The 26,141-nt window shown below is 32.2% G+C and overlaps 2 protein-coding genes across 2 annotated transcripts; one reads left to right on the top strand and one right to left on the bottom strand.

Moving 5' to 3' along the window:
- Positions 1–2,517: 2,517 nt before the first annotated feature.
- On the bottom strand, positions 2,518–16,205 carry LOC147066215 (endoplasmic reticulum transmembrane helix translocase). The gene is made up of 10 exons (XM_085955988.1): positions 15,897–16,205; positions 15,731–15,820; positions 15,446–15,646; positions 12,787–14,742; positions 11,082–11,439; positions 8,652–8,848; positions 7,521–7,663; positions 6,368–6,500; positions 5,379–5,522; positions 2,518–2,767 (listed from the first exon to the last, which is right to left on the bottom strand). The coding sequence occupies exons 1-10, from the start codon at positions 16,161–16,163 to the stop codon at positions 2,660–2,662; spliced, it is 3,597 nt and encodes a 1,198-aa protein (XP_085812114.1). The 5' UTR covers positions 16,164–16,205; the 3' UTR covers positions 2,518–2,659.
- Positions 16,206–16,453: 248 nt separating this feature from the next.
- Positions 16,454–21,283, top strand: Tmem18 (transmembrane protein 18). The gene is made up of 4 exons (XM_085955275.1): positions 16,454–16,593; positions 17,133–17,250; positions 19,228–19,376; positions 21,020–21,283. Exons 1-4 carry the CDS (start codon positions 16,522–16,524, stop codon positions 21,137–21,139), a joined length of 459 nt encoding a protein of 152 aa, XP_085811401.1. The 5' UTR covers positions 16,454–16,521; the 3' UTR covers positions 21,140–21,283.
- The last annotated feature ends 4,858 nt before the right edge of the window (positions 21,284–26,141 follow it).

Below are 26,141 nucleotides of genomic sequence, written 5' to 3'. Positions count from 1 at the left end.
CAAAACTGAATATGAAGACACAGTTCTTCCTAATTGCGGTGGATGGTTAGTTTTTAGTTCATTTTTAGGTTTCAAATAACCACAAAGACGTTGGATATCTTATAGCAATCATGCAATTTGTTGAGTTCAAGTTTTGAGTGCCTACAGTTGGTAACCGTGTCTTATGTTGACATGTAACAGGACTAGGGCCGTCAGGAAGTATTGAAATTTTTGGCCGATAATTAGATTATTATGATATATGTACTTCCTTTCTTTCAATACTATTGATTTTGATTTATTTTGAGCAGACAAGTATCATATTTGAGATAGATACTAATTGAGTATCAATGATACTTTGATACTTTCTTTCGATACAATACCAATACCAGGTATCAATACTTTTTTTTCCGATATGACAGCTCTAAACAGGACAGCTGTGCAAATATGCCGGACCATAAAATGCACTAGAAACTAAAATTCAATTAACAAAATGTCATGTGTAAGTAAAGTCACATTGTTTTAATTATTTTTGTACTATTATGTATCGGTACTTGTATGGAAACATTACACAATTTAAATGATCCTGACTTATAACTTTCTATATTTTTGATGCATACTAATAATAACAAAACCAACTAAAATCACTATGAAGGTGGCAACAATACCTTTTAACCTAGAAGAGTTGAAAGACATTGAACTGTTGGAAAAATATTTTTAGTTAAAATGTCAGCACAAAAATAATCATGGACACTTTTTATAATAATACTCTATTGGTATTCATTGTGCATTTTTGTTTAAAAAAATTACCTTAATTTACCCCATTTCCCATTTAAAATGAAACATGAAAAACATAGTGTGTTCGTAAGAGTTATGAAAATTCAATAAAAGCAATTTAATATGTAATTAGAAGCTGCCCCGGAATTAAAAGCTCATTATATTTTTATTTGTTTAAATAATAAATATATACATTTACAATTATTATTACAATATCAAAATTACAAACTGTACTGTAAAACAATTAATACATGGATTTAACATATCTGATCTAAAAAAATTACATTCAGTAAAATGAATCATAATATATAAGGAAAATGAAGTAATTTATTTACAAGTGAGATTGAATGTATCCCATTCATCAGAAAACTGTATACATAGTTTGTATTTGTCTTTATTTACTACAGGTACACAATGATATTAACAAATAAATTAATAGTAATCACACTATAAAACAACTCGAAAACTTATAAAATAAATTCAATATCAAATCACAAATCATAACATTTTGTTAAGAAAATATTTTTCAGCGGATTCTTGGTCCATCGTCCGATACCAATAATAATTATCATTAGAGAATACAAAATTATATATTCTTATTATGTATAAACTTACAGTTAACTGTCAGTTATAAATATAGAAAGAAGTGTGCTTTGTGAAAGAAAATACTAAATTACAAGTGAACATAGTTTATTCAGTTGAGATTCAATGAATCGATGGAGATCAAAAGAATTATCTGGTTGACATAATATTAATTTTAACAACAGTATAATTTGTCTGTACCTCAGAGCCAGTGTATCATGTCCGATTTTACCGAAAACAATTTAAGTACAAATTTAGTAGGTACCTACATTATCATAGTCAATTCAAGTTTTGAGTTTATTCATAACATGAACCTGCAGGGTTATTCTAAAAAGTTAACACAGTAACATGTTTCCGTTATTTTTATTACTCCAAAGTAACACGACGGATAGCACTCGGAGCAAAAACAAGACATTTATCTAAAATAATTGTTAAATGTTCTCAACGACATTTGACAGGTCGCTGTTAAAACGGTCATGGGTGAAAAAGTTGAAATGTGTTTTACCAAGTGTTCTTTTTGAACTTAAGATACATTGGCTCTTGGGTACAAATGTATTATTTAAGGGAACTAAATGAACTTGAACACAGGAGATTGTCCACATAGAAGAGATTAGGTTTCTCGTGAAAATTATTATACATATTCAGGTGGCGAAAACAATATCTTTACTGTTGTTTTAAAGCACTTGACTTTGTCAGCCTGACCAATTGAGGTGTTGCTTACAAGCGATGGACTGTCTTTGCGCCTGATTTAGTTAGTTGATTTCCTCCTGAACAGAATGATACTTGCACTGGCATTGATTGAACCAACCACCAGACAAAAATTATGAGGATTGTCAGACAACATCTTCACACAACCTGATATTATGTATGATCTTACCAAATCGGCCTGACCAAATCAGTTTGTCTATACGGGCCATTGTGATTGCTAACATGTTATTCATTGTAATTGCACGACAATTTTGGCTTCATGAAATGATAGATACTTAATATATTATATTTAAAATTAAAAAAGGTAACTGTATCAGTGTATCGGCGGTTGTTTTGAGTGTAGGTACACTCAAATCTGCCACCAATAGAAAAATTGTATTCATATTTCCAAAAATAATGGTAGAGTCTCTCCTTTATACTGTTTAAATTGAACATAATTCGTAGATGTATAAAATTAAAGATGTTCACACTGCTTCCTTAGAGATGTAGAATAAGTTATTTATTGATATCGATTTAAGATAAGTAATATATTCAATGTTTAAAAATACATTTCATAAGCATTTTTTTTTTGCTAAAACGCACAGTTCATTGGTTTTCTAAAAGTATACAACGAAACTCATGGTTGCTTCAGAGTCCCCTCACCGAATAACCAAAGACATGTTCTGTCCACCACATATGCAAACACCATATCCGCAACTAGCACTTGCACCAAGATCATCTTGAACTGGAAGAGAATTGAACAAACATTAATTATTATGCAACCTGAATGAGGAAATACATGGTTCAATAAATAATTTGTTTCAATTGATGCAAAAATAAGTCATACAATAGCGTGTCGACTAAACCTACCCCATGCGGTTCGCTCTGGATGATAGTAGCTTCTACAACTACTACAGCATATAACAAATGACATACTGGATAATACCAGATGATCGCAGTCAAAGTTCTCTCAACATTATGGGTGCAAAACTACATTGAGCATGGCAATGGAGCACCTCATAGTGCTAAACACAATTATCTAGTTCTAAATAACGTTATTTAAAATTTATAATCTATTTCAAAACACGTACATAATAAGAGTTGCTATATTAAACTTTATAACTTCATAAATCATTTAAAATATTATATGTTATATTAATATTGTATGTTAAATATATAATTTCGTTATAACTGTGTTAGATAATGTCTGAATATCAACTGTGCATTATGATACATAGCAATTATCCATTTTTTTACCAACACTTACGATGGTCGAGCGATTATACATCAGGAATATAATGTCAATGAAATTATAATATGTATTTCTCCACCGTTGACCCTTTTAATAATTCACCTGTTTCATTTAAACATGCTATCTCAAAAATTTTGTATAAATAGATATATAATGTATTTACTTATACATATATATTAATTCTTTTATTTTTTATGTTACTTTTTTTATTTTTCTTTTTTATCTTTTGATCTTTTGTATATTATTTAATTATTCATTATTCTTCCTCATTTTTCTCATGTAATCTTCTTATGTAATTTCTTTATATTTATGTTATCTTGTTAGGCTTAACTATATTATAATGTATATATGGAAACTTTGCTGGTTGCATTAACTTTTTATTATTATATTATAAATTTCTGTAATCAATATGTAACTGTTTGTTTTCCTTAATAAATAAAAAAAAAAAAAAAAAAAAATGTCGTGGATCATAATGTGGAAAATTCACATGTTGTTTTTCAATGTGATTTGGACACAGAGTATGGGCTAACATCTATTTCTCATAATAAAAAAAACTAACTCGGATACAAACTCCTTTATCATAGTTACAAAAGATATTTTATATTTCCAATAATATATTATATTGAGGTGCTGGAGATCTGAACTACTACAGGTGCCCCGGCAAGCAATTTATGTAAATTGACTTCAATGTTAAATATGCAATCGAAAATTCTACATAACTTTTTTCAACATTCTGTAAATGAAACATCTAATAAAAAAAACTGATAAATCACACATAATGGTCAATATCGAAAACATATTATGGGGTTGTTGCCAAAAGATGGTAAGTAGATAATTTAGGTATATAGAGTAAACAACGGATTATGTGTCTATATATAAATATGTAGGTATGTTAGGAAAAAATTTAGGTCATCCGATATATTATAGAACATGCACATAAAGAACAAAGAAATTATCATTACGCCTGATTTTAGAGGACATATCAAACTTCAAATTTCAATTACTCCATAACATGATTTCGAGACTTACCAACTTTTGGCAGTAGCCACGCGATGTACATATCCTATGCGCAATTACATACAATACGTAATGATTTATAACTTTTAAAATGTAACAAAATCATATGAACAAATGTTTCAAGCCCAACGATTTACAGAAACCGATTATTTAAAGTAATATAAAAAAATTGTGAGTGCAGGAACATCAGGAAGTGTTTATTTTAGTAGTTTAGTTTTTGGTAAAACAAAGGTGACAATGAGGAAGTTTGGAATACTACTTCATTGTTAAGTTTGTTTTGTCAAAAATAAACACTTGTATGTAATATTAGGCTTGCAAAGTGTTGGTATATCCAATTTTATTTTTCATATATTTATTGCAAAAGGAGTCTATCAGCTAATAGACATGGGCATATTGTTCTATTTTGAAAATGAAGTACGATACAAAAAGGAAACTAACATTAAAATCAACCAGTTTATTCAATTGTGGATTTTTGTAACCTTTCTGAAAATTTTCATGAAAAAATGTTGACATTTATTCATGTTTAATGATATGTTTTGTGTTTGAAAGATAACAAGTAAGAAAAAACTTTAATATATAATAGTATATATCTACTAATTGCTATGGAAATAATATTGACATTTTATACACCCATGTACAAAGTTAAAATGGTTAAATCTTTTCATACGAAGCAGTAACGTGTTGGAATCCTGTTTCATGTTAAATGCATAAGTAAGTGGGTAATGTGAAAACGGCTCTTAACTATTTTTTTTAATTACATGTCAGTTTAGTTAGTCGTTTAATCCCCAGCACCTCAATTCTATACTTTGCTCATAAATGTACAGTAAAAACAAAATAATGATTCGGTTGGTCGATGGTGTGCATGCGGATGGGAATTCGTACTAAATACCTGGCAGCCGATGAGCGCATATTCGTACGTATACGTACGCATACAATCCACGAACCAAATCATTGTTTTGTTTTTACTGTACATACATATTAGGGAATACTTGATATTAAGTTAAATACTCTAAAATATCTAAATATTGTATCTTATTTATTCATGTTTGAATGTTTACATATAACTTTAAAAAGAATCAATTAATACCTCTATAGGGAAAGGAACGATCTCAAAATGATGTGACAGTTCTGGTAAAAGTCCTAACGCCATCGCTAATACTGCTCCTCCAGATATGAGGACACTGTACAACAGTGGCCGGTTTGCTGATAAGCCTTCCATGAAAGGTTCACCCTAAAAATAAAAAAACCACATGACATTCACAATTTCTGCTTCGACTCATTTAACTAAAAAGTACATTTTCATTAAAAAAATTATGTGGAATTGACTCAACAAATTGAATCAAATCTGTGACTTCTTCTGTGACATACAGATTATGAGCAGTATGCTAACTTTTCCTTATACATATTACAAAATATTTCCGACTATTTAATCAATAAAAAATATGTATTTTAATTGTTAAGTGATTGCACCAGGATTTCGAGATCATTATTTCCAATCCCAATGCCGGTCCAGAGATTGGTGAAAACAGAATAATAAATTGTAAGTACATCAAGTGCCTTCAGTTACATGATACATTCCTAAATGGAATATTGTCTGAAAGATTTTTTTCCCTCTGATTCCGAAATTTTGAAAAAACCTAAGAATCTTAAAATTTTATACAAAAGAGTAAAACATTTAATTGACACATCAATGTATTGGTATTTCCTCTGCCAAGAAAGAGTCCATATTTTGAACCAATTGAAAATTTGCGTTACCATCACTAAATAAAAAGTAAAATATATGAAATAAATTTAATTTTTATATAAATAATAAGTGTAAAAAAGGGTTTAAAAATACTTTCCATCTATTTTTAGAGTGATTTAATGGGAAACAAGCAATCTACTTTTTTCTGTTTTTGTTCACAAAAATAGATTATTTCAAATAAAAATCATGTGAAAGTTAATTACATTGATTCCGTCCATTTTAATCCCGTGATTTCGCAATCAACAAATTGAGCCCGTGATTGCAAAATTATACGAGTTTCAAAGATAAGTAAAATTATAAATTAGAAGGAAATAATAATAATATATACTCACACGATAGTTAATAGCAAAAGTAGACACTTGCAATGCCATTGAAATTATATATACAGTGCTGTTAAGTAAATCAGGAACAAACACTTCTTCCTCGTCTTCTGGAATATCCAATGCTAATTTTGGCTTCCCATCCCTGAAATTTATACCAACGTATTTTTAAAGGAAACAAATTAGTTTCAAGCTCACTAAAATTATCGTATACTCTAATTGCACGAGTAAATTCATCCACTCCTGCAACAGTTGGAACCAATGATTGCCTCGAAGATTACCGAGAGCAGACGAAAATATCCGAAGAAGGCGTTAGTCACGCCTCCAGCCCTGCGCGTCACGCCATTATTCATTCAACCTTGAAACTTTAACAACTGCCAACACATTCTAAAAATATTGCAAACAGTGTCTATAACCAGTCAAAGATGGTGCATCTTTCTCAATACTCGAAAAATCATTTCATTATTCGACAATAAGAGAGAAGATAATAATTCTGAACCAATTAATAGATGATTACTTTTTGAATGCAGACATTTACATACAGCAATCAATCCTGGTAATAAACAGTTCCATAATAAGAACAATATTTTTATATTTTCCAAACATAGTTGTTGCCCAGGCTTCGGTTCGGTTACTTCTGCTAAATACAGGGACCTTACTCACACTTGGATTTGGAATATGAAGGAAAATTGAATACTTATGAGACCATAATATATGTTTTGGTCTACGCATATTTTGTTAAAGCTAGCAAAACATGTGTCTCAGTGTAATCCAATTGGTACCTGAATCATTTGCATGCAGTAGCTATATATTGTTGACGATTGCTCACGAATTTTATGTGAGACAACAATTCGTTCAGTGTAATTTAGAGACCAACAAGTTTAACGTAAGGCTCCGCAGCAACGCGGCAGCTATGCAGCGGAGCCTAAACGTGCCGGTCTCCAGCCATTTTACTTATGTTAATATTAATTATTCTATACTCACATTATTACGCTAGCATATCAAATATAAAATAGATACAGAGAATGACTGTAATTTTACTTTGTAAATGCCCGATTATGTTTTCAAGAATTTTGAAATCAAGAAATAAACAGTTGCACAGCTGAGAAGGAGTAGCATACTGATTTGAATGTGACAATATTATGAAACCTTCATAGGAAATTACCTTGGTGGAGATCTATCTGTAGCTTCTTTCACTAAATATATCAAGCAGCAAAAATGTACGGCAAACTGAAGTAGTACAGTCATTATTGTGTAGACATTGAAAATGTTAGGCAACGGCCTCTGTCTGGAGAGCTTGTTGAGAGGCTGAAAGAAAAGACTACAATTAACATCATTTTATTTGTAAAATAAATACAAACACATAGCTCAGATGAGGCTTACTGATGCAAAAAACTTTTTATTATCATATCATATTACTATGGACAATAAAAAATAATGACAGACATGCTAAAGACTGTTTGCAATAATTATTGTAGTAACATTTTAGGCCCTCTAATGAAGTTTTTTTCTCTCATGACAAACATTATTTTTGAAAACCACCCGCCACTCTTTAATAACTGGTTTCAAAAATACTTCCAAGAACATAATTTGGAGATGGATTCATGAACTATTCGAGGCCTCTATATAACTTTACGTCGGCAACTGCAAGCATGAATTGTCGTGCGAAATTTGTCGACATTGAACAAGTTGAGAGATATGAGTAAATAACGATTATTCTTTTGTTGACTGCTAAAGCTTATCAAATCCTCATACCTTTTGTGACTTCTAAACCTCCACAAAGCTGGGATTTTGAATATAGATGGAATAAAAATCAAGTATCGGTAAAGAAATATGTAATAAGGTAACTTCCTTGTATCTACTTTAATTTTTTTGTATTTACGCTTTATACTGTTTTTTTGCATCTATTATATTTTATTTTTATATACTGTTTTAATACTATTTCTTTGTTTTTTGATGTTTGTTCATGTTGTGAACGTCTTAAATTTATAATTTGTAATGTTCGTTATAACATAAAATAAATTTGAACCGACTCACCAACCGTCTAAACTGGTATATTTTTACTGCAATGTGAAAAAATCTTTATTCACTTTTGTATGACCTCTAAATAATATAAAATGCCAGTAAATTTTCTTACTGCTATGTACATAGCTAAATTTTACCTCTGTGTAGTAAACTATTACAGCTTACTCTAATCTAATAGTATAAAACACAGCTTTAGTAGCATCTCTCTATTTTAGAATCATCACGAGTTAAAGATTTCCAATGATACCATGTCAAATAAAATTTAACATACCTTTGATCTTGAAATAAATAGGAAACATGATGCTAGTAAAAGTCCTTGCAGTGTCGCTTGTACATCACTAAATTTAATGCCATCTAAGTATAAAACAGATTGACTGTACGCCAAAATAAGAGCGTTAAGTGCTAATATTTTAAACATTTGAAGGGTGGTCACTAGAGTGCAGCGTCCTTGCTTTATTATATGGCAGACTGAAAAGAAATTGAAGAGTACATTGTTAGTGTTGTACAATGTAGATAAACTAATGAAAAGTATAAATACTGTAAGCATAAATCACCTGTAACCCAATTAAACAACCATTCTTCACATTTTAGATTTGATCGCTTGGATTGTGAACATAATAGAACATTCACCATTGTGTGTTCATGAGACTGACAAAAAGGTGGTGATACCACATAACATATTATTTGTCACGAGATTAGAAATAATAAACAGTTACAGTAATCTCTCTCAGTAATCCGCCACCCCAAAAAGCAGACAAGTGTCCAATTAGTGAAAGCGGCGGATTATAGTGCATGCATACGAAATATGGTAAAAATTAAAACAGGTATTTCGTAAAAATAGTTTTTTTGAGAAATTTGTACTAGCAAATTACGGTTTTATTTATAATCGAAAATGACGGAGGTATTTACTAAATTATACATATTTATAAACTAAGTTTATTAACTAAATATTAAACAGTAAATAACTTGACACAACTAGTTGTTCAGTGAGGCAGATATTCTTGAATGGCTTAGGATTCATGGACCAAAAGCTTCATTTTGTGTGTCCCGGTTGCATAAAGGGGCCCGTAAACGAGCATCAAAAATCGCAGATTGCGGGTACAATTGCCAAAAAAAATGGTGTAACCCGTATGACCCGTCATCAGGGTCGAGGAAGTGAGGCTGATGTATTTTGTGCGTACACGTGACAACAACGGCCGGCAATGAAATTTCTGCACTATATCTCGTCCCAAATAATCACATAAACAAACCTAAAATAAAATAAGGATTTAGATAGGGTCCTACTTAAACAAACGTGAAACAATAAGCAATATAAACCAGAAATTAGTTATTGATAATTATTTATTTAAAAACTTTACAAGAATGATAAAAATTGACTTTATGTAGGTATTTGTTAAATACAATTCTTTTATTTCTTTTTCTTTTGACCATGTCCGATCCTAATAGGATCATATGGGCCTCCACAGAGTGGAGGTTTGTATTAACAGATATTATTTTTACGAGAAATGGATGACAGCCACTTGCTCAACCTATTAGGTCCATACTCCGACTCGTACACAAATTGAAAAACAATTTGTGTACTTGCCAGACCCAGGATTCGAACCCGGGACCCTCGACACTATAGACCGGCCCATAAGCCACGCGGCCATCGTGGGTGGTACTAAACAATTAGTGCGAAGAAAAGATAAAAGTAGATACAGTTATGAAGAAAGCAACACTGATTACTATTATACTGCCAGTCACTCTTCGATTTTTGCCAACTGGCGATACATACAGGAGTTAAATGTATTTATTCAGGATGTTCAACTCTTCGATTGCTCACATTGTTCCAGATCCAGACATTTGTGCAGCTTTGATAATTTGCCTTTTCATATTTTGATCATTATATAGTTTGGCTTCCACGTTCCATAGTTCAAGTCGTAAATAAACCTCGTTAATAAGCTGTAGTGTGAATTGACGATTAATAATAACACCATAATAATATTAATAACGACACAGCGAAAACTGATAATAATGTGTTGTCAAATCGGCTGTCACTATAATGTTTTTATTGTTGCTAGGGGTGAGGTCAAACAGATGCATACATTGAGCAGAGCGAGAATGAAATAGATTTATCTAGCAATTATTGCCGTATTTTCGATTGCGTTCGATATTACATATATCGACCAACCATGTTGCCAGAGAGCATGGGCAATAGATGTAAAGTTTCAGCAACGTAGACTACTATTGTCGTGTTTTGGGGAACTATTAACGGCGACACAATTGCCGTAAAAAGTGGCTCGTTTACGGGCCCCTTTAGAGCACGGCATAATTGTGATGCGGTCCTTGGGCACTTTCCTCCCTGGTACATTACTTTCTTCGCGATGAATGTACGTTTTACGAAGGAGAAGTTTCCAAAATAAACCCATCTCATCTGCATTGTATACTTGTACGCGCCGGATTACTGAATTTAACAATCGAATACCGGCGAATTATAGAGCTTGATTTTGTGCTTTCAACTAGTAAAAATAACGGCGGATTACAGCAGTTGTTGGATAATCGAGCGGCGGATTACTGAGAGTTTACTGTATATAGATTTGTAATTTAAATTTAGCTAGCCACCCAAAAATTTTAATCGCCATGGGCTGGTTGCATAATTTGGATAAAAAAACATTTTTTGTCATTGCAATAAAGCAGCAAAGTAAAACATAAAAACACTTACTGCACATAACACTGGAAAGTCTGCTGGTGAATGGAGCTGCTATGCTGGCATCACCCAATTTCACAATCTGATTACTTTCCGCTTCTTCCATTTCTTTAAGAAGTTTTTGTATCCTCGCTTGCACGTGGCCATCGTTTCCGGGACTATTTATTCCATCACCTCTGGATCTTGGATTATCCCTGGAACCGGCGATCGACCGCGGGTGATGATTTGCAGAGCTATTTGTTCGATCGTGTCTGTCTCTTACATCTGCAGATTCAATCAGTTTGCGCTTGTCTTTATCTTTCGGTTCTTTAGGAACTTTCTCTTTCTTTTCTGGTAATCTTTCAGGAGCATTGGAAAGAATGGCAACACCAACCTAAAATAAATATAAGTATCTATTATACCTATTGTGACACCCCCGTATGGTCCCCGTTTGGGGATGTCTTTGTGTATCTGGAAACGCCCGAATCGGTATCAAAGCCAACAAATAATAAAGCGCTGATTACGAAAATAAATAATAATAAAAGAGTTCGACGACGGTTTCGTTGGAAAAAAATCACAAGATGGCGCAGAGATCGCTACAAACAGCTGAATCGCGAGCACGCCGATTTCGTACGGATAAAATAAATTATTCAAAATGTAACCATATAGTATAATATTAACGTTAAATAAACCTCGCCGTTTCTGATAACAATTCCGGTGTCATAATTATCCACCTTCCATCCCGAATCCAGATGAAAAAAAACACAAAGTGACAGTTGAGAAATTCTCTTACCAAAATGGAGGGGAGTGATACTATGTACTTCAAAGCAGAAAATAAGTTATTTTTACTAATATTTCATTGTATGATTTTCGAATTTATGACATCTTCAATTAATTGGAAAAAATGTGACCAACCATATAATCCATCAGACTAAGGCAGGCATACTGGATACATATATTACTAAATGTAATTTAAATTGTTTATTCTTCATTTATGTAATTCAAATGATTTTTTTAATATATTTGTAGGTATTGAATTGTTCTATTTATGTAAGTTAACTAGGTATATTTTAATTGAACTGGCATTTACGCAGTAGAACTTCAGTTACAGTCGACGGTTCCGAAAATGGGTTTATAGCCCTAAACAGCTGTCAACGTAAATGATTCAATTAAAGTAGAATCGACAAAAACAACTTTGTTTCAAAACCAACTAGGTATCTCATCACTAGGTTATCAGTAGGAACAAAAAGTATATAGGTATATAAAGTTTTTTTTTCCAAAATGACAAAAATAATGGTAAAAATATATAATAAAAGAATGATGATATACGTAGGTAGAAAAACTGTAGATATACACATAATAAATTACTATTCAAGACATTCAGAAGATGGATAGCTTTTTACAATTTTTACCATCCCAAACACCTCATACTTACCAATCCGGTTGTCATTTTGATAAATTTAAATAGGAATCAATCTTACTAACCAAATAACTTTCGAAAACTATATAATGTAACCATAAAATGATCTACCAAAAAGCGACTTTAGTTAACGATCATCACGATTTATTATGATAAATGGTCGATATTCATTATTTAATGTCAAGAATCACAGTGGTGTGAAATTTGCGCTGACCATATCCAAAAGGTTAGAAAAATAAGTAATTCAAAAAATGTTTTTTTAAAATGGTACAATATAATTTTAATTGATTTATATTTAATGTTTAATCAAAAAAGTATTACCTCAGCATGCTTCAATGCACCAACGTCATTTGTTCCATCTCCACACATCAACGTATTGAATCCTAGAGCTTTCAACTTCAAAATGACAAATTCCTTTTGTTTTGGATCAAATCTGGCAAACACGGCCACGTGCGGTAGGACAATGGAGAGAAAATCTGTATAATGATCGATCAAATAGACGAGACCGTCTCCAGTTATACACAGATCGTAATTAGCGGTGTAGTCTTTAATATTATTTTTTGGTTCCACCGGCAGTCGCAAGCTTTCGTCTATAGAATGCCATCCCCACTTATCTTCCTTCTTAGTCAAAATGAGAGTGTGCTGTTTGACCGTGAATTTTAACTCTCTCGCCACGTGACAGGCGGTCAGCGGATTGTCGCCGGTTATCATTGCCACTGCGTGTGATGCACTTATAATTTCTGCAATCGCCTTCTTAGAATCGGCTTTCAAAGGACAAGATATTATCACGAATCCGACAAAGTTAAGCTTTGACTCGATATCGTTTCTCTTCAATTCGCGAACTTCTTGAGAGCTCAATTTTCCGAGATGTCTGTGACCTAGTGCCAAAACTCTGGCACCCCGTCTAGATAATGTAAGATATGTATCATCATAATGATCAGGAACCGTAGAGAACATTTCCTTGAGGGTTTCCGGCGCACCTTTCACGGTTCCGATGTAATGAGTCTCCAGAGACCCCATCTCGTTTGCCTGGTACCCGGCCAGAACTGACATCCTTTTCAATGCACTGGAGAAGTGATGTCTTTGAAATATCTTCAACCCTGGCGACTTGCTCTTTTTTGGAATGACAGCCTCCCCTTTGGTCAAATTCCATTCCACCGCAGTGAGGGTGGCTTTCTCCAAGGGGTCTCCGACGATTCCGTCATCCAGCTGAACTAAAGAATGGCAGGTAGCGAGGACCTGTATAGTTTCGATCGGTGCTTCGGTCAAAGGAAGCACGTCGATGGGATTGTCTTTACTTATTCCCGCTACGCCTTCCACTACTAAATTGTCGCTGGTCAGCGTACCGGTCTTATCGAAGCAACAGATTTCTATCTTACCCGCAAAAGGTATCCTGAACGGTTCAGTGCAAAACACTCCCAATTTGGACAAGGATAGCAGGGACGTATTCACGGCCAAGGATAATTCTATGGGCAATTCGGGCGGAACCACCGAGGTCAAAATCAAAGTACACTCCAGGAAGAGTTTGTATCTATTTCTCAGAGGGTCTTCGCAGCCTCTCACCCAAACATAAGCGGCCGCAGCGATGGCGAATATCAAAAGAAATAGAATAAAACCAAAAGTTTCCAGGTTGTTTGCGGTGACTCTTTTTACTCCAAACAAAATAGTTCTCAACAACTTTCCTTGTGATGTATTGAAACCGGTCCTCACGACATAACCGATACACCCGCTATCGGGTGCACGTAATCCGGCGGAGACCTGTTTAGCGGGCGGTGAGTGTTGTACTATTTTCGTTCCGCCGAAGAGTAGATTTAATTTGCCTTCTCCATCTGGATTAAAAACTTTATCTGGGCCGTTATCTCCTTCAGTTTCCAAAGGCTCTTTCATTTGAGGAACACTTTCGCCCGTCAGCATGGATTCGTCGACTATACATGACCCTCGTAACAGGACAATATCGCACGGCACTAAAGAATCGTAAGCTGATCTTATTAATGAAACGATATCTCCAGGCACCAGCTGGTCGGTGCTGATAGGACGCCATCTTCTATTTCTGTAGACTGATATGTTATACGGCTTGTTGCCCATCTTTCGAATTTCAGACATGTTGCGCAACTGTTGTTGCACAAGCGTGCATTCGAAAATTACCAACATCACTAATGTGAATAAACTATAGTACCAATATTTATCTAAGCACCACAGTCCGACGCAAAAAATTTGAAATACAAAAAATGGAGCCGTAGCTCGTTCTTTAAAAAGCTCCATAAACTCTGGGACATCCTAAAACAATAAACAAATATATATGATAAGTGTTACATATTTATACAGAAGCCATTTATTTCCATTTCTTGTGGGTCTATTCTATACTTATCGAACACTAAATTGATAAATAGTATCAAACTTAGGGTAGGTTTGTATCAAAATATTAGCACTTATTGTAACAATTACACGAAGCCGGTTTTTATTGTTGCAATAAGTGCGATATTTTAACAGCAGCAAGATAGGTGCTGTTAAAATATAGCACTTATTGCAACAATAAAAACCGGCTTCGTGTAATTGTTACAATAAGTGCTAATATTTTGATACAAACCTACCCTAAGTTTGATAATATTTTTCACTTTATCACTTTAGCGGTCGATAAGCATAGAATAGACCCATTGGTGTCTCTAAAACATATGTTTGGCTTATTTATGGTTTTTAATTGAACATCATTCATTTGCTGATTTCATATGAGAATGTTTACGTTTCAACAAAACTGATTTTGATCACGTAAAATGTATCTTCAAAATATATGATTATAACAAGCACATATCATTGCCAATACTGCAAAAACACTTATCTTAAATTTCGCAAATTTTACAGGAGACAAAAAACCATTTTTCTACAAAAACATAAAACTTAGAAATATAGTTTCTTTGGAAGATTTATTTATCAATATTTTACATAAGTATATAGTTAGTTATATTGATATGATAAAACAAACCATATCTAATTGATTTCTTCCATAGTCCATCTCAGATTGTAATATATCTTGGTCATCCTGTAATCCTTTGGATTGTAGATATTCACTGACCCATTTAGTAGCTGGAAACTCTATTATCTGGAAAGTCTTCTTATCCCAATTGTAAACATATTTCAACTTTTGGAACATAAACCAAACTTGTGGCAGCCCGTCTTCGCCATTCTGAAATAAGACGCAAACGATATTAGACTGCATAATAGATTACGATAATTTAGTTTCAATAACTAAAGTAAAAACACAACGTACTTGTATTCGATAGAGCCTGACGATCTCAGCAGATCCATTATTTTCTGTGGGTACCACTTTTGCCAGCTTGGCTTTTAGTGGATCTTTCTCCTGCAAATAAAAAAATAAATTCAATCCATCGCATGTGTTATATGGAATATATATTTACTAATTCCACATTACTTACGGGAAAGCAAGATAAAAAACATTGTACGTGGACACTCCAATAACAACAGAGGCATGTTAAAATTTGTGCCACTCCGGCGCAAGCAACTGTCAAAAATCCTGCCTCGTAATACTCTTCAACTCCGTATATGAATACAGTATACAGTATAATAGGATAGATTATTAAAAACGGCAAGACTGATCCTTGAAAAATGGGTGAAATAGGGCTAAATAATTTGACATATCGGACCAATTCATCAACTTTGGGATCAGCCGAAAGCACCGCCATTCTTGGGCGCACGGGCGTTTGCTAACATTGGCAAACGTGTTCAACTTCAACTAGGGTGACCAACCTGTAAAACAGAAAAAATACGAAAAAAAATACCTACATGCATTTATTTTGATAATAAATTAAACTTTCAATTAAATGTGAGATTTTTTACTTTCCATAAATATTAAAAAACAGGAAGCATTTATGTATTTTGATTTCAATATAGTACTTAAATATTAATATTTTTTTCAGACTTGTGGCAACGCTGTCATGAATATTTTCGTTTGTTTATTATTTGCATTATTGTCCGTACCGGATATGGCAACTTTGTAAATAGTGAGAATGACATTAGAGTAAATTAAATAAGAAATTATAAATGTTATTCAACATGGAAACAGATTTTGTCGAAATAAATGAAATTAACGGCTTTATTACATATCTTAAGAGCGTAAGTGTTTTATATTAATATTACTCGTGTAGTTTGTATCTAATATGTAACTTTTGCTGGTGAACCCCGTCAACGTCTCCTTGAACTTTCGTTATTACGATTAGTAGTCGGTCAGCTTTACACTTTAACATAAATTATTTTAAAAAAATATGCCATTAATTCATTATAATATGATCAATCCCCGAACATGTTTATATATCCAGCGATAATACTAAAATCAAGAACCAATTTCAAATCCCTAAGCCATTAGAGTACTATTTCGTAGTAATGTCTGAATTAGCTTCAATTATTTTTAATATTATATCACGGTTTACATAACAAACGTCAGAGGTTTCACTTGACGTGAATTTGGTTATTTTTTTTTTTAATTTTGGCACTTGTGCAAATCTGTCATGTTATTACAAAATTACATTTGAAGGAATTCCCCAAGTGTTAAATTAAAAACATGTTCAAGTTGATCGTTCTGGGTACCTAAGTTTAATTTTCTATTGGTAATCCTGTTGTCTGTAAGATATATAACTTAATGTTTTTCTTTTCAGATTGAATGGGAAGATCCTTGGTTAATAGGATTAATAGTGTTTCATGTTTTTATAACATTAACATGTTTAACGACTAGGAACTATGGAAATTTTCAAGTGGTATTGTTTTTTAGCCTATGTAAGTAATATTATTACTTCAAATTTTTAAATTATGCAAATATTTAATTGATCCCGTGCAATATTTTTAATGAATTCGTGTCCGGTAATTTGTATGTATACAGTTGGCCGTATCACAGTTCTTCATAAGCTGTTATCGGAAATAGATGGCCGTATAGTATTGAGATCAAATTCATGTCTAAATAAAAGACTTAAAATATTTAATAAAAACCACCAGAATACAAGGTAGAGACAGAAGAAAATAGTTAGGAAAACAAATGAGAAATACAATCATATCATATACTTACCTATATTTATATAAAATTCCAAATGATTCAAAAGTAGGTCAGTATGTATGTGCTCATAAGTATTGTACTTATCAAATATCTGTTAATAATAACAGCGTTAATATCAGATATTTGATACCAATCAAAAAATCAAATAAATGTCCTTATTGAATCTAATAAAATGAACACATTACATACCGCCTGCAATACTCCAGAAACTACATGTAATTTTAATGCTATAGATCAGATCACCATCAGTTTCCATTTCGATAACAGCTCACGGAAAACTGTGCTACGGCAAAATGCAATACATACAATTAAAAAGTAACCAATTAAATTATTATTAATTGAAATGAAATTATTCTTGGCACTAAAAATAAAACAGGTAGTGTCATAACTTACAAAAACCCAACCGACAATCTTAGGCGAGTTCACTCAGATGGCCTTTGATGGATTTTGATTACCAATTAATAATCAAATAGAATAGTGAAAGTGCCAAATTTTACTAAATAATACTATGACAGAATCTGTAGATTGTATGAATTTGGGAAGTATTTTAATACTCTTGATTGACAAGGTGTCAGCGTGTATCCTCACAGCTTGACCACAATATGCAATGGTGTATCAGGATATTTATACATAACTCTTGAAGCAACCGCAATTGCCGAGCGGTAACATCACAGCTTATGAAGTCATGGGTCTCGAGTTCGAATATGGCATTTTCACATGTTATTTTTCATGTGTTTGGATTCGGAGCATGACCTAATAGGTTAAGCAAATGGCTAACATCCATTTCTCATAATAAAAAAAATGTCACGAAACCTTTTTATGGGGTGGATTATACAGCCAATTAAAAAAACCTCTTCCAGGGCGTCCGCAGACGTGTGCTAGAAAATCTCTTATACACTAAATCAGTGATGTCCAGCAGTTTTGGACTAAGGGCACTTTACAAATATTAAATTAACAAAACTACAATATCATTTATACAAATTTAAATGTTTAATTTAATTTCAATATTTTCATATTAATACTATCGACTAAAGATACTTGGTGGAATTTGAATTCAAATTCTAGTTTATTTAAGTTTTGTACTATTCCATTTATTTGCCCACACTTACGTGTGTTCACCTTTGGTGAGTGTACGCCTGAAGATGCCGAAAGGCGAAACCCAGGTCACAAAAAACGACTTAAGTGGAATAGTACAAATCTTAAATCCATTAGAATTTCAATATTTTCATTCAAAACTGAACCATTTGTAAGATTTAAGATTTTAGCATTCTTTATTGAAAACATACTAGAATCACAACTAGAAAAAATTTTGAACCGAATGGGAATCAAAATGGAATTGACCTATCAGTTCAAGTTCTGTCTTCCGGCAAGTGAAAGATGTGTGAATTCCACTGGTCCAAGATTTTTTTAGTTCTCTAGTAAATTTTTCTAATAGGCGTGTTTCTGAGGCTTTCCAAGTAATGTATTTTTGTTTGTATGCTTTCAAATGTTTTTGCCAACTACTAGCTGAACGTCACTTACTATATTATTCATTCTTAGTTAAATATTATTTCAATGGCTTGAAGGTCTTAAATCTGTATATTATAATATTATGATGTCATTTCACATTAATGAATCACCATGGAGTAGAGGAAAATATCTGTCTGCATCTTATTTTTGTAACCTTTTTTGATTTAATAGTTTAATACTGTTGTTTTTTTCAGTACTGCTCGTGTTTTTCTCTGAAAATATTAATGAATTTGCCTCAAATCATTGGACATTATTTTCAAGGCAACAGTATTTCGACAGTAAAGGGCTTTTCATATCAATAGTATTTTCAGTACCACTTTTATTGAATTGCATGATAATGGTGGTAAGTGTATATATTTTATTAATTAATTGTTATCATAAAATCACGTCCTCAAATTATGGTTTTCACTATATTTCTTAAGTTCGAATTTTATTTCAAAATCAATTAGGAAGTATCCGCCTATGCTATAAAAATACTTTATAATAAATAATTTTAAAAATCATTACTTAATTGGGATGTTTAGTTCTAAAGTGAACCAAGTCCACTTTCAGTAATATCATAGAAACGAGGTTTAAATTTAGCCCCTTTGAGCACTTGTAGTCTTGTTTGTTAATTCAACCGATTTCGGCACAATTAACTTCTTCACCGCGGAGCATTTAATTACTTTTTAATTACCACATTAATAATAATTGACACCAACGGTGGCCACGTGGCTTAAGCGTTGGACTATCACGCCGTGGGTCTCAGGTTCGAATCCTGGGTCTGGCAAGTACACACATTGTTTTTCAATTTGTGTGTGAGTCAGGGTATGGACCTAATAAGTTGAGCAAGTGGCCGACATCCATTTCTCGTAAAAAACAAAATCTGTTAATACGAACCTGTGGAGGCCCATATGATCTTATTAGGATCGGACATGGTCGAAAAAAAAAATTATATCTAATGCTCACTAATGAGGACACAATAGGTGTGCCGTCCGCGCTGTAAGGATTAATAACAAAAAAAATGCAATGTCGAGTATGACTTCATATGACTGGAAAGGGTTAACTCCTTGTTTTTTAAATTATCGGTAAGAAGTAAAAAAAAAATTAAAAAGTGCGTACCTAGGTAATTATGTTTTATTAAAAAAAAATGTTAGTAATTCCATAGAAAAATCAATGTTACGAAATAAAATATTCCTTGTAAATTTCAGAATTTGTGCAAAATTGCATATTTACATATAATTAACTATGTTAGAGAAAATCACAACAAAAAATTGAACTCAGTTCATTTTAGAACTGAACACCCCAATTAATACTACAACATTTTAACCTTTTTATCTCTGCATTCATTTTGATTGTCTTATCTGGTAAATTTATACCTCTGATAAAAACTTGACTAGTTTCCTATTATTATTTTTTGATAACTTATCAATAATGTCTCGAAAATTATATGAAAAAGTTTTTTTTTTATAAAATGACCTTTGACTTGGTATCCACATTGTATGAAAATTACTTTACGAACTTCACTACATCCGTTTTGCTTACTTAGTAAGCTTTACCATAATAATTTTTAATGTACTAAATACCAAGTTGTAATATTTTTCATAAATTGTCATGAAACTGAATCTTTTAAAAAGCATTTTTAGTATACCTACCAGGTGTTGGGGTATACCTACCAGGTGAGGATGAAGGCCTACCCTAGCTCCCTCCACTGTTCTCGGTCCCTAGTTCTTTGCTGCCACGACATCCACCGAACGTTATGAATTCACTTGAAAACAAACAAGTTCCCATAACAGCCCTAGAATCATTGAATTATTTGCAGCATTTTTTATATTATACTATTGGCACATATTGGATTTGTCTTCCATGACGTAAGGTGGTGGGAAAATTCAGGATACGCATAAGCCACTGTGTGGTTAATAGATTATGAAATTCCAGGCATATTTACAGTAGGATACTTACTGACATTTTCTGTATTACATACAAGTGACAATATTTTTCTTTCAGGGAAGTTGGTTGTACCAATCAACTCAACTTATGATGAATCTCCGCAAAGCTCAAATGAAGGAGCAAATCAAACGCCAAAACAGTCGAACTACCAATCATCAACATGACAAAAAGGATTAATTTTGGGTGAAATTTATATTTTTTGTATACTGTTGAAAATTTCGTGAAAATAATATCAAACTGCAATCCGTACCGTTCCACCATTATATCAAGGTCATTATAACAAATACTGCATCGGCCTCTGAAGTTTTTTTGTTTGACAACTTTCTTTTTGTGCTGATCTTTAGTACTTATCTTTTGTTTGTATAAATTTGATGACCTCATAATATATTTTTTCAAATATATGTTTTTACAATTAAACTTTGCCCGCCAACAATGTTTTCGGACCGGTATACGTATTCTGACTAATTAACACTACCTAAGTTAAATCACCAAGTGCAAATTATTAGTAAGCGATGAAATTTAATGAATATATTATTGCTTAGGGCAAAGTGATTTTATGAAATCTTGCCATTTAATTACTTAAAACGAATAGCAAAATCACAATGAAGCAAATTTGGCCAACAATGATGTACTATTTTAAGTAGGTAGTTATGCCTAATAATCGACTATATTATTTGACTTTTAAATGATCGCTCATGGTAAACTTAATTAAAGGGTATATTATTATTTCATATTGACTAAATATCTGTTAATATTCCACCTTCTATTATCTATTCTTAAGACTCCATTTTCATACTGTAGTAAATAATAATAAATAAAATAATATTTTTTTTTAATGAATTAACGTTGATCTGATTTATTATTTTGTATTACTACAATATGTGCGATGTATCTATTCTATTCTATTGTATATTTACCATTTTTATTCTTTCTTAATTATAGAATTTCTTCTTTTCTCGATTTGGGATACATATTAAAATAAGTCACTTCATTTATTTTCCAGCATTTTTAAGGATATTTAATGTTAATGTTATGCCTATGATAATGGTGTAAAATAGATTTTAAACTGTTATACATTGTCAATTTTCCTTCATTATTTTGTGTAATCTAAAGTGTATTATTTTTCTAAATCAGTACCTACCTGTGTTGTTTTAGTTTGATTTTCAGAGCGTACTCGTAAAGTCATAAAGTTTAGTTGTTTAGTCGCTTATCATCATGTACTTAATTATGTGTCATTTATCTTTACCTACTTATTATCGTTTACTGTATACTAACAATCTAGGAACGTACTGAAAACTAATATTATTTGCCGTTTTATAAATATTGATGAGCAAATTGTAAAATTCCAGGTATTGCACCCTACCCAAGGTATCTATGGCCCAATTTTTCAGTCAAAAGCCTAACTCCTAGAATTGTATAATTTGTCATGCATGGTACAGAAACCACCTTTTGTTTATGCAATGTTTTTAAATTAGTCAGTTTAGGAGAAAGAACACTCAATATATATTATTAATTTCTAACGATAATATACATTTACTGTCTGAAGTGACAGTGAAAGATTTTTTAATCATACACATACACATTCTTTTAAAACTTTATGTTGCATGCGTAACTTGAAAACTGACATAATCTTAAAGTACTCCTTGTCAATAATAGTGTTTGTGTTAAATAATATATTTGCATGAATGTCTTTACGTGTTAAGGTTTCGCTGGACGACTAAAAATAACAGTTCGAATTATACAATTTTCCGTACGCTATGACTGAGAAATCTGTGCCGTGTGACTATTTTATTTTGCACGATAACTTATCTTTACGAAGTATGTATGTAAATTATAATTATATAATATATAAATTTTATTAAGTGTAGTTTTGTAAATATTAGTGTGATTGTTGAAACAAAAATCCTAACACGACTTAATTTCTAAACCTTTTCGTTCACGGGTGTCTTATAAATATGACTTATTTACTTTTATGTGCAAACATCATTACCTCTCACTGATGTTATGAGGAGCAACTTTGTTTATCAACGTGATTTATAAAGAATGAAATGATTTTACAGTGTTCTACTAACTAAACACGCATTAAACCGTCGACAACATCTACAAATTACAGATTGGATTGGGCTACATTTCGTAAGTCAAAAAGAAATGTCAAAAGTCAAAGTTTGCTTTTTTTAACGAAAAGAATCTGAACTGTCATTCCATCGGTACTCACTCTGCCAATGATGCCGAACTTCATAATAATATTGACACTGTTAATTTTAAACGGTGTAATAGATAAAAAAATATTTCGGGACAGCAAAACATCATCACTCTAACTTTATGAAGTTATTTTGTCTAATTTCAAAGAGTCTTTTGATTTATTGCTGTCGATTCTTATCCGCTCAATGATTTTTTTTATATAATAATAATAATATACTTACTTTATATTTTTTTGATTGGAAAAATTATAGCGCTATGAAAGCAAAATAGATGGATTCTATCAATGAAGTTATTCCGTATGACTTAAAACCGATGTAATATAGCGCTATGAAAGCAAAATAGATGGATTCTATCAATGAAGTCATTCCGTATGACTTAAAACCGATGTAATTTCCAACAGCGTATTATAAAATGTACATTTTTACAATAGACAATAATATCATAATAATATTTGTTATCATTATGATGTTTAGTGCAATAAATATAATCAATAATCTTGTTTTTTTTCTCATGATAGATTTAAAAGTCATAAGATTATTTTTCTTGGGGTGTATTTATGAAATATATTATTATACTTATCTGTATTCAACTGGAAAGACACAATCCACAACTATACAAATTATTCACAAAGCTTTAAGTCCATTACATATTACTGTGTCAATGCCTAAGCTAACGTTGCATTTTGACAAATTTTCTTGATGTACATTGTGTTGAAATCGTATCAGAATAAAATTACTGTCTTTTAAAATATGAACGGCCATATAAAGTATAATGTGATATAGTATAGACTATAGAGACTGAGTGAATGATTTTTGTCATCATGATAATAAAGAAAATGGAAAGAATGAATAACACAAATAATATATCATCGGACTGTTTTCTTTTTTAACTGTCGATCGTTCAACCTTTCTAATTAATATGTGAGAATGTAAATAAAATTTAAATAGCATAGGTTTTTGATTTTAAATAAACTGCTTGCTTCTTGAAATTTTCTTTTATTCAAATTTTTTATTACAAGGTGTATTTTATTTAAATTTTATGAAAGTAAATGTATTCACTAATTTTATATGAAGATGTCACTCCTTCAATCTTTTTTTATTTTCTATAAATATGGTGAAGATGGTCCCATGTTGAAAGCGAGCATTGATGATGCTTGCAGCATGTGGCAGAGTTTCGTTGATATCTGAGAGAGAGAAGTGAAGGTTGTGTCTAATGAAATCTGCAGCAGTCGAAGATGAAAAAAATATTTACGATTCTCCCGGAATGGTCGCAGTTAACATCTGGCATCTTGGGGCACCGATTGGATACTCGGCGGGCACCTACCTTTATTGTTCATTCGAGTTGCATTATGCCGTTATGCAAAAGCGATAGAACCAGCGAACCGCACTACATTGATGTACAATTTACCTAAACTTATCCAAAACATGATTTGACTGAACCTAATTGAGAACGACTTTAGATAATTATAAGCAAATTTAATGATGTCACTTATAATTAGCCTTAGATCTAGATACCAAGCGGCAGTTAGTGATCCTACACTGTGGCCATACAAGTGAGAGGCACTGTGAGGGTAGATGTGATACAATATTACCTACATACTAGATGTACGATTTTAGCATTGATAAAATAATAATGATTCTATATAAAGTAAAAGCGGTCTCAGTATACTGCCGTACTAAGCACAGAGGCCGTATCTGCATTTTAGGCAAGTGGGAGATCTGAGCTTTCATATTATTTTACTTTTCCTGCTAATACTGGGGAACTTTTTATTTATTTTATTTGCCTATAATAGTTAATTTTGGTTTAAGATTTGTTTACATACCTTGAAAATTTGATTTATGTTATTATTATTATTATGTATTGATATTAGCCATATATATGTCAGATACGGCTAATATGCCTTAGTAAATGATAGTTACAACCAAATCGCTTAGTATTTATCGAGTTTATTTCTCAAACTCCGTAGATACGGCTATTAAAACCCTTGATTTCTCCGTAACTATAGCAGTTACGGCTTGGATTTATTCACCGATCTTATACAAAAACTCTGCAGAATCCAAATATCTAAAAACATGAAAATACCTAAATACGTCAGTTACGGCCTCTGTGCTTAGTACGGCAGTATATGTTAGATGCAAAAGGGATACATCTCGTATATTGATTCACAAACACCGGCGAGGTGCACCTACACTTACATTTTAGATACATGATTTTAGTAGCAAAAAAAAAGAGATTGCTTATAAGCAGGGCTTTTTTGTAATGTAACACGGTGGAACGGCGTTCTGGCACCTTTTTTCATGGTATTTTTAACGTTTCAAAAACAATTAGACGAAACAATGTTCGCGCTTACATAGTACAAGTTAATATTCCTGAATCATCTCATATGAAAAGACAAAGGTATCTGAAAACTATTGCGTTTGATAATATGCATTGAATTCTATTACCATTTTTTCAAGTGAATGTGAACGCGAATTTTCGCAAATGAATCTAATTATTACCCTAGAAGAGCTTCGTTGAAGACCAAAACAGTTTCTGGACTTTTGTTCATCAAACTCGTCGGACCAGTTGACACTTTTTGGTCCTTCAAAATACGTTGATCGGTGGTTACTCAGTGGAAGACATTCGGCCATAAACTCTAACACTAAGAAAAGGAATCAAGACAATTTGCCAGATGAAAATTGGACAGAACAGAACCAGAAATCACCAGATAAACAATCACAAATTTACTCTAATCGTAAAAAATTGCCTACGGTGCTAATTTCCTTCAAGCGTATTAACATTTTAAAATATGTGGTTGTGTAATTGCATTGTTTGGTTAATGTTTTTTGATACACTGAATACCCTTAATTTTACCTCGAATACCATTTAAAAAACGCTACTATAGAGCGTCACACTGCCATTAACCTTAGTGATAGGTAGGGGGCCCGCCAAAGATCTTGGACTGGGGGCCATGGAAATCACTATATACTTTTATTCA

The sequence above is a fragment of the Rhyacophila brunnea genome, unplaced genomic scaffold, assembly GCF_057557595.1.
Source record: "Rhyacophila brunnea isolate RB1 unplaced genomic scaffold, BYU_Rbru_1.0 scaffold_5, whole genome shotgun sequence".
Classification (NCBI taxonomy): domain Eukaryota; kingdom Metazoa; phylum Arthropoda; class Insecta; order Trichoptera; family Rhyacophilidae; genus Rhyacophila; species Rhyacophila brunnea.
This window is presented reverse-complemented; position numbering and strand designations above follow the sequence as displayed.

Excerpts from the sequence above, each read along its gene's own strand:
- LOC147066215 (XM_085955988.1), bottom strand. The coding sequence starts at position 16,163 with ATGGCGGTGCTTTCGGCTGATCCCAAAGTTGATGAATTGGTCCGATAT. Across the intron at positions 15,647-15,730 it reads TCAGGCTCTATCGAATACAA|AATGGCGAAGACGGGCTGCC; the intron begins GTACGTTGTGTT and ends GTCTTATTTCAG. Across the intron at positions 11,440-12,786 it reads GTGCATTGAAGCATGCTGAG|GTTGGTGTTGCCATTCTTTC; the intron begins GTAATACTTTTT and ends TATTTATTTTAG.
- Tmem18 (XM_085955275.1), top strand. The coding sequence starts at position 16,522 with ATGTTATTCAACATGGAAACAGATTTTGTCGAAATAAATGAAATTAAC. Across the intron at positions 16,594-17,132 it reads TTATTACATATCTTAAGAGC|ATTGAATGGGAAGATCCTTG; the intron begins GTAAGTGTTTTA and ends TTTTCTTTTCAG. Across the intron at positions 17,251-19,227 it reads GGTATTGTTTTTTAGCCTAT|TACTGCTCGTGTTTTTCTCT; the intron begins GTAAGTAATATT and ends TGTTTTTTTCAG.